Source organism: Haliotis cracherodii, unplaced genomic scaffold (genome assembly GCF_022045235.1).
Source record: "Haliotis cracherodii isolate W230 unplaced genomic scaffold, xgHalCrac1.p SCAF_19, whole genome shotgun sequence".
Lineage (NCBI taxonomy): Eukaryota > Metazoa > Mollusca > Gastropoda > Lepetellida > Haliotidae > Haliotis > Haliotis cracherodii.
The window spans coordinates 7912400-7926748 of NW_027266274.1; the positions used below are offsets into that span (position 1 = coordinate 7912400).

Sequence of the window (14349 nt, forward strand, 5' to 3'; positions counted from 1 at the left end):
GTGCTTTTTTGGGTGACAAACGCTGTAGACCACACCACTTTCAGTGAGAAGAGAATACCACATTTGACTAAACATCCAGTTCCCACTAGACGAGTTTTTTTTTATAATGATGCTGATAAATCGCTAGTCACATCTAAATTTTTATATTATGGAATCAAACTCGAATTGTCAACTTATCCAATAGAAAATAACTGGGATGATATTCAATAGGGAGGCGTTTACAGGAAGCGTTTAAAGGTATCTAGCACAGGTATGCGTCTGTATCTACCCGCCTATGAGTACTGAGAGAAATCAATACCATCCTCGACGCCTGTTAGTAACGCGCATACTCACCTGAGCCGATGGGTTGTCAGACGCTAAACAAGAGACTAAAACTTGCCGTTGGGAAGCTGTTGTGACATTACTTGTGTGTACCTGTGTTGTTTCTCAGAGTCAGCCATGGGCTCAATGACAACCGCAACAGTATTGACACAGCTCCATTGCAGCTGAAGTCAACGTTGGCATCTGTGGAGTGATATGGTCCTGAGAGATAAGTACATTTCTTCCTGGTGTAACATAGACACGCGTTTAGCCTTGGACATCGTGGACGTATTAAGGTGTAAATTAGCATTGGATACATACAAAAGAGCAACACCCCGAGGCACTTTGAACTAACCAGATATTGTGTGAAACTTGGTCCAAAATGTACCAACAAATTCAAAGACTACGGACACATGTGTGAACTTACGATGTATGCATGTTTCCTGTTGTGTGTAGTGCTAGTGCATGGCGTGTGGGGGGTGGGGAATGTGACGCAGTACAAAGTGGGGGTGATGCTGATCTCGGGGAGCGATGTCCCTTACAGCTTCGAGAGGACAGGCCCCGCCATCAAACTGGCGTTTCAAAAGGTGAACAGAGAGATTCTCAACTCCAGCTACCAGCTGGTCCCTGTGGAGAGATCCTACGATGACATCTGCAGCGCTCGGAACGCAACAGGTAAGCCCTCAAAAACGTTGGCTTTCATTCAGTAGGTGAATGGTAGGTGATATATATCTATGTGAAATACTGCATGATTCTACATTCAATGTAGGATGCACATACTGTTACCATGTGGAGATTCAAACCAATCCTTTCTCCCCATGTCCTTGATTTTGTAAAAAGGTCAACATAGCGTTAAACGACAACTCGTTATATTTCCCCGTGTTGTATGAGTGAGTGTGGTTTTACGCCGCTTTGAGCACTATTCCAGCAATATCATGGCGGGGATACAAAAAATGGGCGTCACACATTGTAAACACAAGCAACAAAACCTTTTCCATATTCCTAAGAAATGTCTGCTAAAAGTAGAGTCGATATCACGATTCCTTTTATATTATGAGCATGTGTTTATGAATTATAATCACATAGTGATGACACCAGGTACCAACGTGAGGCCATGTGTAGAATGAAAGTAGTGTGAGGAGTTTCCAATGAAGTCGTCCAGATTAACAAAATCATAGCTGGTGAATGTGTTTACAGGTCTGTAATATTGAAAAGTTAGTTGCAACTTGTGCATGTGTGTAGATTTGTCCCTGCCTCAAGTTACTGATACCTTCTGGTTCATGTATTAGGTGATTCCGATCTATCCGATCAGAGCTACCTATTTTCGTGTCTGACCTATTAAATTTCCTTCAACTGATCTTGGATATGCAAATCCTTTCAATATTCTTGAGTTGTATTCAGTATGAGACACTTTATGTTGGTTTCAGGACATTCCCAATGCTTTTTAATATAAAGCAACAAAATAGTTTGTGTAATATCAAGCTTTTTTTCTTTTAAGACTTTAGTATTACATGTGTTTTGAACAGACCTATTATTGTAGATGTTTAAGAAAAATCGCAGCCCCAACATTAATCTAATATGTTTCTAAAACACGTAATACGTGAAATGATAGCAGCTTGAAAATGATTTTTTTAAAATCATGATTATATAATTAATAGTGAAAAAGAAGCAGAAGTATTTGGGTTAATGTATATATATCATATTTAAAAATCTGAATATTTTCGAATATATTAGCAGTTTCAGGAAAATGTCATGTCGTCACAGCTGTGGGGCTGGGAAGTACGGAACATCTGTACAGAGATGCCTGCGTAGATGAAAACAGGACGCTTTGCCAGTTGAGGGGTGTTTCAATATATTGTGTCGTGGTACAAAGCGATCTCAGCATTACCATTGTCTTTGGTCTATGTTAAAGTATAGGCACTAAGATCGCCCTGGCGCGAAGGCGACGATACGACACACGACACTAATCTTACTAAGGAACCGAATTCACTCAACAAATGCTGCATGGAAGCTATCCTAAACTATTCTTGATTCCTTTAAACCAAAGATGGCCTTATGCTGGTGCCATCGGTTGGGCAAGATACACTCACCGTTCCGCGACACCTAGTATCATTACTATTTGATAACGATTCACAAACACATACTCATGCAGTGTATAAAATTCCCCAAACTTTCAGTCAGACAACCGAACTGGCACATTGCAAATTTACCAGACCAGATGAAATGTTGTCAGTCCAGAATTTTGTAGACTAACGAAAAAAAGTAACAAGAACAGTACTGTTTTATGTTATCTAAAAAAATAACAATAAACTGGTGGATTGGCAACTAAGTAACTTCAACTCTCGACCCTCGGGCGTGCAACTTTTCAAAACTGACCGTTCGTCAGCAAAATAGACCGTGTCGAACTGTCGGGCAGTCGGGTACTTTAAGCACTGGCTCGTGATATAGTCGGAAACGTACAATCGACTCTGTTTTGGGAGAGACTTTATATGAATATGGAAAGGGTTTTTTCGCTTTTATTTGAAGTGATATATAAATCATAAAAAATAGGTTGAGTTTAAACTTCATCTTCATGAAAATGAATTGTAAAATGCTAGTGTCTGATGATCTGTAACGAGTTCTTATCGGTTTGTATCTGTACAAGTCATCAACTTATGTGATTCATCACATGTGCGATACGCACTAAGGTACAATACTCGACAAACCTAACTGGCGTCATGCTCTCACTTATCAGTTTGTCATCTGTGAAGCTCATGAGTCAAACACAAAGGTGTTCGGGAAAAGGTGTTTCATCAGCGGCACCCGTCACGTACATATGCAAAAGTCAATTGTTCTCCTGAACTAGACTGACATTTCGTCCCAGACATCAAGTTATCTTATTTAAAATATATATCCGCAACATAAAAAACCCATTAAAAATCCAAATGGAGCCCAGAAGAATCCTTATTTTCAGGACTTGCTAAATCATTCTCAATTTGAAATGGACTCCATTTTTAATTTATTCTCTCGGGACTGGGCGATAGACTACTGGACAGACGGGTACATATGGCACAAGTCAACTTGCGAACTGCATCAGACATACGTTTTGTCCTTGATGCATCAAATTTTGGGAATATCTTCCAGATGTTGTGAATAAAATATTTTGAAGGTTTTACTAAGGCTTTAAATTGAAGTAACCCCGATGAAACAATTTTTGAGTGGTATGATGCTATTTGAAATCCTTCATTTTTTCTTAAAGATTGGAAGTGTACTGGTATATTTTGGGGTTAAAGACTACATACGCTTTCTCAGGATTTGATTTCGTTTTTATCAGAAATCAATCTATGCAAATTTACATTCTACTCAGTATGTTTTGTGTTCTTCACACGAGTTGTGTTTGTCTATATTCAGTCCCCATTAGATATGTGAGACGACTAACGGGATCAGGTGGTTAGGCTCGCTGACTTGGTTGATGCATGTCATCGTATCCCAATTGCGTGGATTGATCCTCATGATGTCAATCACTGGATTGCCTGGTCACGATTATTTACAGGCCGCTCTCATATAGCTGGAGTATGACTGAGTGCGGCGTTAAACAAACAAACAAATTTACAAACAAAAAAATATATGTGAGTCGAAACTTTTTTTTTTACGTCAATACATATTAAAACGTGAACAAGCCACCCCAGACTGTCTTCACATGTGGTTTGTTGTGTATAGACCATGTCTCCATAATAATGTCAAATTTTCATTTTTCAATAAATTTCAATGTGATCACAGCTGTTATTGCCTTTGCGTGTGCTCGATACAAGTATCATTTAGTCGCAACGCTTATGTGATGCACTGATTGGTATTCGGCTGTAATCTCCTGCAGCATGAAATCGGTTATCACTTACCACGCCAGCACGCTAATCGTTTAGCCCTGGAGAAATGATTGGTAATCTTTATGCAAAGCGAGAAAATATCGGTTAGAAGTGTTGTTTATTGATGCTGTTTATAAACGCTCTCATCGATCTTTCAATTCTATCAACGACGAATTGCGCTCCGACTTTGATTCGTTGTCTGTCAACACCAAACCCGTGCTTGAGGCTTTCCGTGCATATGTATAGGACCCGGTTACTTCCTCCCGTTATATGTAAATGCCGTCGAGTATTATGTGTGAATACCATAGAGAGTTATGTGTGAACACCGCAGACAGTTATGCGTGAATGTCGTTGAGATCTATGTGTGAATGGTGTAGAGAGTTAAGGGTGAATACCGCAGACAATTATGTGTGAATGTCGTAGAAAGCTTTGTGTGAATACCGTAGAGAATTACTTGTGAACAACGCAGACATTTATGTGTGAATGCCGCAAAGAGATTTGTGTGAATACCGTAGAGAATTATGTGTGAACACCGCAGACATTTATGTGTGAATGCCGTAGAGAGATTTATGTGAATACCGTAGAGAATTACTTGTAAAAAACGTAGGCATTTATGTGTGAATGTCGTTGAGATCTATGTATGAATGGCGTAGAGAGTTATGTGTGAATGCCGTAGAGAGTTATATGTGAATACCATACTTTGAGAGAGAAGATACCTGTTTGTCTATTCCAGGCTCGATTGTACACAGCTCGACACAACATGGCAAATAATCCTTGACTGAGCGCATTAATGTATTACACCACAAGCTCAGCGATTTGTCAGTCGGACAGTGACAAGTAATATAGTTTCAACTGAAATTTGTGTTTCAGACAGTGGCCGGCTTAACTGCCATATTGACAAAGATTAACATTTTTAAAGGTAATTTTTCAGCACAAAATAATTTTGGTGGTATCGTATTTCGTGGCAATCCATAAACGTTTGTTTAGAGTCTAACTGGTTATATTACATTGTTATAACGTTACGAAATGCAGTCAGATGTCCCACAAAGCGACAAAGTGAAACAAAGTAAGATTTCGGACTTGTTTCGGCCAAATCCAACTACTTTAAAATCGGGAAAAGACCTCATTGCTTCTTTTGTATATACTGTGATGCCTACACTTGTAAAATGCTCAGCTTAACCCCAGTTGGATGTCGGTATGTTCGACTATTATTTTGATAACAATAACAATTATCCGAGTAATTTGTCCCCGATGGTCATATCGGGCACGATAGCCTTTAGACTATTTGTAAACACTGACGCATTTCATCGTATTCCAGTTGCCTTGATCATGAAGTCAATCACTGAATTGTCTGGTCCAGTCGCGATTATTTATCGACCGCCGTCATATAGCTGGAATAATGCTAAGTGCGGCTTAAAGCAAAGCAAAGCAAAGAAAAGCCGGAAGATCCATACATGATCGTAACGTTAAATCAGCCTAAAATGCTCAGTGTGGCGTTAAGCAAAGCAAAGCCGGAAGATCCATACATGATCATAACGTTAAATCAGCCTCAAATGCTCAGTGCGGCGTTAAGCAAAGCAAAGCAAAGCAAAGCAAAGCAAAGCAAAGCGAAACAAAGTTAAGCAAAGCAAAGTTAAGCAAAGCAAAGGATATTCACATAAAGCCGGGAGATCCATAACATGATCGTGACGTTAAATCAGCCTCAAGTGCTCGGTACGGCGTATTCATTGTGTATCATTATCACATTTCTGGTAACTGGGATTGTGTGTCTCATTTATCCAATGATTTATCTCAAAGGGTCCAATGAGTCGACAGATTTCATACAGCCACTTGTCACGAGTAAGTGGGAATGGAGACGGTGTCCTTAGTGAATCCCAGAGGTATGTTGGTAACAGATTTTGAGGTTCATCGGGGATTCGAACCCTCTATCTGTCAAAGGGAAATAACTCTGCAAAGCGCAATATACATGTACACATGCATATACGTGGCTATAAACTGGCCTGTCATTGGTGATATACCAACCCGTAAAGATCTGGGTTAGAATAGGCCTTCAGCAACCATCCTTGTCACAAGAGGTGACTATGCTTGTCGTAAGACCCTACTAACGGGATCGGGTGGTTAGACTCGCTGACTTAGTTGATGCCTGTCATTGTATCCCTATTGCGTGGATCGATCCTCCTGTTGTCAATCACTGGTGTGTCGATTATTTGCAGACCGCCGTCGTATAGCTAGAATATTGCTGAGTGCGGCGTTAGACAACAAACAAACAAAACAAAAAGTTATCTACCAGTCTCATCAACATCTTCTCACATCGTCACGTCGAATGCCTGGGTCCGATTCCCTATAATCTGTAAAGCCAATTTCTCGTTTAGCAGTGCTAAAATATTCTAAAAGTCGCGTAAAAATAACTCACTCAAACTCACGATAAAAACATTTTTTAAAACTGTACTAAAATATTTTTAACCAATCCCTGCATGTCTCCGCCAAGTAAATACGCTGTTGGCTATATATATGTACAACGGTTTCTCATCCTAGCATTACCGTCGGAACCTTCAAATATTTTTCAAACACCACTGATGGTTATTCCGACAAAATAATCTCAACAAACCCTATAACATTATCGGCAAACCATTGTCATTTGAGATTTCATTTTGAGAAAGCTTTACAGAACTGCTCACTAAACTACATTTAAGTTCACCAGTATACAATTATCTGGAAACGATTGTACTTTGAGATTACATTTTAAGAAAGCATGACAGAACTGCTCCTAAATTATATTTAAGTGCCATTTTAGAAGCAGTTGTGTCAATGAAGAAAGAATTGATAAGTTGGTCTCAATACGGAGGTCTTGAATGACTTAAGAAGTTGAAATCAACTATGCCTGTCTTGCTTCTAATATATCATAAACTATAAGTCAGCATATGGGAATTATACAGTAGAGGACATGGACATACCATGAAAGTCAATGGCATCATATTGACGTCAATACTCGATCTGTCTCCAGGAAGGAACTAACTTGTCCTTCATCCATGACGGAGACAGAAATCAATGGAAGCTGTCTACTACCTAACTGTAAATGACCAGTGCTGAAATAGCTAATAATATACCTGAAAGGACAAATAATAACAGGTCGACTTCAGATACTGAGCTTGACGTGAACAAACCCAATGAGCCAGGTATAGATTATAATGTTCTGAGCTGTGTAGAAGGTGTTATTACCGTGGACTAATGCATCAGCGTTTTGTAATTTCACGTAGAAATTAGTGGATATGATTTTCATTATCCTTATTGACTTCCGGTGTGCATGGCCGATTTCTCTTATTGCAATCTGCAATTCAATGAAAGGGAACAGTTATATGTCTCGTCTGGTACTGATGAAAGTAGTCCACACTACAGGTGTAAGAATATCTGTGACCATCTCTCTCATCTAGTCCTGTTGAAAGTAGTTCACACTACATGTGTAGGAGTATCTGTGACCATCTCTCTCATCTAGTGCTGATGAAAGTAGTCCACACTACAGGCGTAGGAATATCTGTGACCATCTCTCTCATCTAGTGCTGATGAAAGTAGTTCACACTACAGGTGTATGAGTATCTGTGACCATCTCTCTCATCTAGTGCTGATGAAAGTAGTCCACACTACAGGTGCAGGAGTATCTGTGACCATCTCTCTCATCTAGTACTGATGAAAGTAGTTCACACTACAGGTGTAGGAGTATCTGTGACCATCTCTCTCATCTAGTGCTGATGAAAGTAGTCCACACTACAGGTGTAGGAGTATCTGTGACCATCTGTCTCATCTAGTGCTGATGAAAGTAGTTCACACTACAGGTGTAGGAGTATCTGCGACCATCTCTCTCATCTAGTACCGATGAAAGTAGTCCACACTACAGGTGTAGGAAAATATGTGACGGTGACCATCTCTCTCATCTAGTACCGATGTAAGTAGGGCACACTACAGATGTAGGAGTATCTGTGACCATCTCTCTCATCTAGTACCGATGAAAGTAGTCCACACTACAGGTGTTGGAAAATCTGTGACGGTGACACCATCTCTCCCATCTAGTACCGATGAAAGTAGTCCACACTACAGGTGTATGAGTATCTGTGACTATCTCTGTCATCTAGTGCTGATGAAATTAGTTCACACTACAGGTGTAGGAGTATCTGTGACCATCTCTCTCATCTAGTGCTGATGAAAGTAGTCCACACTACAGGTGTAGGAGTATCTGTGATCATCTCTCTCATCTAGTGCTGATGAAAGTAGTCCACACTACAGGTGTAGGAGTATCTGTGACCATGCATCTCTCTCATCTAGTGCTGATGAAAGTAGTTCACACTACAGGTGTAGGAGTATCTGTGACCATCTCTCTCATCTAGTGCTGATGAAAGTAGTCCACACTACAGGTGTAGGAGTATCTGTGATCGTCTCTCTCATCTAGAGCTGATGAAAGTAGTTCACACTACAGGTGTAGGAGTATCTGTGACCATCTCTCTCATCTACTGCTGACAAAGGTAGTCCACACTTCAGATTCCGCGAGTGACACAGTAATATATACATATCTTTACATATATCAATATGCCTTGTCCTCCTCTTAAAACATTGATCCGTAAACTCCTGACATCGCGTCAGGAGTGTATTCGATAACATAGATGTACATCAGAATTCAAAACACATTATATTTACTTCCTACTTAAACTGCAAAAGTGGCAGACATCACATACAACTGGTTACTGAACTGGCCTTGAGAACTGAAATAGTAATATTGACATAATCGGTCTGATTGTACGTTTTGTTGTGGTAATTAATAATTAAATATTGATAGCTTCATTGTAAATACATGGCACATCACGTAAGTCTGAACACATCTGATATTCAACCAGCAGAAGAACTACCGTATAGAATCCAGTCTTTTATACCCATTACAATGTCTCAGTCATTGCCATTGAAGACACAGCGCAGGAGACTGGAATCAACAGAGCAACGTCTTTCAATTCTCACATTTTTAGTTTAGCTAGTTTTACACAATGTAGCTGGCTCCGGGAGTGAAATGACATGCTTAAACATCACACAGATTCTAAACAAAATAATGTGTACATTGATCATGAACATACAGCCTTTACTTGTAGGCCCTTTCCATTTGTCGTGTATACATGGTGGATTTTATATTTCTTTCATGAACGTTGTTGTTTTTATCAGGTGTTGCTAGACAACGTAAATACTTACATTCAAATAATGACCAGGAGTGAGTGAGTGAGTGAGTTCAACGCCGCTTTTAACAGTACAGTAAACTACGGTTATAACGAACTCAAACGGACCACTAATTTTAGTTCGTTATAACCGCTGTTCGTTATAAGCATATATACAGCATAACTACAGCAAATAGTCGGGACAAAAAAGTAAGTTGGTTATATCCGTCAGTTCGTTATAAGCGTGTTCGTTATAAACGTAGTTTACTGTATTCCAGTTATATGACGGCGTGTCAGCTTAATGTAGAGGAAAGCCCGAAGTAATGCAGGTCTCAGACGTTTACCACTGCTGTGAAACCCACGAGCACGGGTATGGTGCTGACAAACCTAGAAACATAATCGGGGCGAACCGGGATTCGTACCCACAATCATAGGTTTCTGGCGTGTCCAAGGGACACAACTCTGCACAGCGAATCGCGGCGCCTTAGACAACTGGGCCACCCGTGCCCGCTAATGACCAATACTTGACATGGTATTACATATAAAACAGAGAATAACCAGTCTCAATTGTCCCCCGAAACTGGTACAATGGGCATAAAAGGCAAATAGCTGTGACAATTATATGAACGGATCACTGAACATCAATGAGGACACCGGGTGTTCGGGAAAAGGGTAAGAGTGTCCTGCTCTACCGGTAGCACCCGCCACCCACACAGTATGCACAAAAAAGTAGGTGTTTGTTGCCTGATGCCGCACGGCAGTACTCCTGAACACAAACCAGACAATCAAGTGATCGATGAACCAGAAATATCATTGATATAATAACTTATTGATTGATTTTGTTGAAACTAAAACGATATGTTAAATTTTGGAGCATGGCTGCTGTGTATATATCTCGTCTCGATAGAACCCCCCCTCCCTCTATACCATCAAATGATCAGTTCCAACATGAATATTTTTGTCACATCTAAACACATTACCCAATTTCTGCCGGGTGACGTGATATGTGAATAACATGAGGGTCGGATGGTCACAATATGCGACCTGGATGTGCACATCCTGTTCCTCACGTGTTTCCCTGAGTTATTCTGTGTACATCCTGTTCCTCACGTGTTTCCCTGAGTTATTCTATGCACATCCTGTTCCTCACGTGTTTCCCTGAGTTATTCTGTGTACATCCTGTTCCTCACGTGTTTCCCTGAGTTATTCTGTGTACATCCTGTTCCTCACGTGTTTCCCTGAGTTATTCTATGCACATCCTGTTCCTCACGTGTTTCCCTGAGTTATTCTGTGTACATCCTGTTCCTCACGTGTTTCCCTGAGTTATTCTGTGTACATCCTGTTCCTCACGTGTTTCCCTGAGTTATTCAATGCACATCCTGTTCCTCACGTGTTTCCCTGAGTTATTCTGTGCACATCCTGTTCCTCACGTGTTTCCCTGAGTTATTCTATGCACATCCTGTTCCTCACGTGTTTCCCTGAGTTATTCTATGCACATCCTGTTCCTCACGTGTTTCCCTGAGTTATTCTGTGTACATCCTGTTCCTCACGTGTTTCCCTGAGTTATTCTATGCACATCCTGTTCCTCACGTGTTTCCCTGAGTTATTCTGTGTACATCCTGTTCCTCACGTGTTTCCCTGAGTTATTCAATGCACATCCTGTTCCTCACGTGTTTCCCTGAGTTATTCTGTGCACATCCTGTTCCTCACGTGTTTCCCTGAGTTATTCTATGCACATCCTGTTCCTCACGTGTTTCCCTGAGTTATTCTGTGTACAGCCTGTTCCTCACGTGTTTCCCTGAGTTATTCTGTGTACAGGCTGTTGTGAGAGGGCTTCAATATTCCCGACACCATTCTAGTACAATCCACTCTCTTCTCACTTCGAGCAGCACTTTACCCAGGAATATATCTCTCTTTGCACGGATGTTTTGTGGAGCTTCTGAATCCATTACGAAAGAGGAACGGACATGTCTCCGGGTTGTAGAGTTAAGCCACGGACGTATATGTCTTTGGTTAAGCCAATGTGAATGAGTGAGTGTGTTTCTAACTAAATTCATTATATAACAAGGCGGGGGACACCAGAAATTGGCTTCACACATTGAGCCCATGGGGAATCGAACCCGGGTCTTCGGTGTGACGAGCGAACGATTTAGGCTAGGCTACCCTACCGCCCAAAGGTTAAGCCAAAAGTAACTGAAGCGTGTTAGTAATGATATTTTTGACTGCGTCGTTAAAACAACATTCATCCAATCACTCCCTCACCAAGCAGCATTTTATCACCCTGCCGATCTGTAATTGGTAATATTGTTGACTGCAGCGATAAAACGCATTGATCCACTCACTCACCCACAACAGTCTGTATGTTATTATAAGTAATAGTTCACTCGATTATCTGTCAATGAGACTGCAATGCGACGAAGGACACACAATAGGTCAAAAATAGCGGATGGCTTATTCAGCCCGTTTGGTCATCCTCGCTACTAAAAGGGTCGAAACAAACGAAGTTCAATTTGATAGGTTCTTTAACCGATATACTACCTTGTCATGGATCCATTGTGTCTCCAAACTGTCGTTTTCATCTGCATTTTACGCCTTTTGTATACCCATCTGCCTGTCAGCAGATTTGTGTCTCATTTGCTACATATTCCGTTTCAGCGCGTGGAGATAGGATTAGTTGAGCCATCGCTTGGCTATTAGTGGTAATGTGATACTGTGATGGTACGTTTGCAATGGGATGGTCAAAATTAGATTTTGGAGAGACAATTTTGAAATACTGTATTTTCTATTTCAATCCAACACAAACACAACGTGAGAATAATCCAGAGAAACTGTCAATGGGTCTTTTGTTCGTAAATATTTTGGATACACAAAAAGCACAAGTCTCTGAACAATTGAAATATCCGGATGTCAATAAGTAGAAGTTTCCGCGACATGTTTCTTATCTGTTGTTTCATTCAACTACAAATGCTTTTTCCATCATTCCATCGTAAAAAAAACGGGTTGTATTTGATCTCAGGTCCAAAATAGATTTTTTACGGACCGCCGTCATAAAACTGGAATATTGCCCAGTGCGGCATCTAACAACAAACAAAGAAATATTTCCTTCACAATCTGCCAGGTAAGAGACCGGGTATTGGATATGTGTTCACCTAGCCCCATGTTTGTTTCAAGGTGTGTACAGTCATACCAGTCTCGATTCTCTGCCCAAATAGGTTCCATTGGGCGTACAAAGTCAAAAATAATGAAAATGATATGAATGAACCAATGGATGACTGGTATTCGGAAATGGGACGATAAGTGGAAATAAAAGTGACAAAATCCTTTCCACATCCATAAGTCGATTTACGATTCCGACCACATCATTGATATTGATCCCAGATGTTCGCGGAAAGGTGAGCGTATCCTGCCCCAACGGTGGCACCCGTCACAAACACATGCAAAGGCGGAACACGGGAACATATGGTACAAGTCCATATAGGGAATAGCATCGGACATCATTTTTAGAAATCCATTGTTCATTATGTATCTGTTTGTTGTCTTTGACGGTATACTGAACACAAAATCGTCAGGGATCATGAATATGTTTTTGGATTTTGTTTGGAGTGAACACTTAGAACTCAATATCATAAATATATCCCAAAATCTATTCATTATACCTAATGTTTTGTTTGTTATAGTGAGTCTGTGATACATGACACGTGTCAACATGATGCGCGAGTCCATCCCATGTCGTCATCTGCATGGCTTTTTCAAACCTCCTTACTCTACTGCCGGAGGGGCGGTAGGGTAGCCTTGTGGTTAAAGCGTTCGCTCGTCACGCTGAAGACATGTGTTCGATTCCCGACATTCACTCACTACTGCCGGTAGAGCAGGATATTGCTTTACTGGAACTACCGACTTTCAGACACCCATTGATATTATATTACCCTTAACGCTCTATCGAATCTGTGTCGGCAGATATCCGAAGCTGATTATTCTCTGGCGTTGACATTTAGAATTTCAAGAAGCATTATTCTTTTGAAATATGAACGCCTTGTCATCCTTTTAGGAGAAAATTTCATGTCTCAGTCTGTTTGATGATAAGAACGAAACAGCAAGGCATACCCAGTGTTACCTCGGTACGTTGAACCACGACGAAGTGTCAAATGTCAATGCGAGTCAATTGACTATTCTTGGATAATTAAAGTTGAAGGCCATCGGGTAAAACAAATAAAATGTTACTTTATCAGCACACTTAAGGAGTGAGTGAGTGAGTGAGTGAGTGAGCTTGGTTTTACGCCGCTTTTAACAGTATTCCAGTTACATCACGGCGTGTCAGCTTAATGTTTGAGGAAAGCCCGAAGTGATGCAGTTCTCAGACGTTTACCACTTTGGTGAAAGCCAAGAGCACGGGTATGGTGCTGACAAACCTAGAAACATAATCGGGGCGAACCCGGATTCGAACCCACCATCATAGGTTTCTGGCGTGCCCAAGGGACACAACTCTGCACAGCGAATCGCGGCGCCTTAGACGACTGGGCCACCCGTGCCCCCACACTTAAGAAACTCTCATTTAGAATTCCTTGTGTAGTTTATCTCTAAACGTGGTGATCATAGCTATAGTTACATTTCTATCATTGCGGATATGACAGTTAGGCAAAACGTGGACATCCCGTGGGCACCAATAGAATTTCCCTCCTAGCTAATCTGTTTTTTAGATATATGAGTCTTGAGGACTGGTAAAATCAAAACAAGGGAATTTGAATAAGTGAAACAAAACGACCAAAATAAAATCCTAAATATTTCATTTCAATTGAAATTTTGTTTTCTCTTCACAGGCGTGGCGGCTGATCTGTTTTACAAGGAAAATATCATTGCTCTGATTGGTCCGGCTTGTGCATATGCTTTGGATGGCGTCGCGCGATTGGCTGGCTTCTGGAACATCCCCATAATAACAGGTAAAATTGGATCATGTGAAGATAGCTGTTCTTACATTATTTTCAGCCTTGTAACGTTTTGATAACGTTTTTGTAATGTTT

The 14349-nt window shown here is 40.7% G+C and overlaps 1 protein-coding gene across 1 annotated transcript in view; it reads left to right on the plus strand.

Annotated features, from left to right (window-relative positions):
* The first annotated feature begins 367 nt into the window (after positions 1-367).
* The window catches only part of LOC139467068 (atrial natriuretic peptide receptor 1-like), a 58469-nt gene continuing 44487 nt past the window's right edge, over positions 368-14349 (plus strand). The window contains exons 1-2 of the mRNA XM_071248786.1: positions 368-975; positions 14149-14268. Of these exons, the coding sequence (XP_071104887.1) occupies positions 714-975; positions 14149-14268 (382 nt within the window). The 5' untranslated portion in view covers positions 368-713. The remainder of the gene's footprint in view (positions 976-14148; positions 14269-14349) is intronic.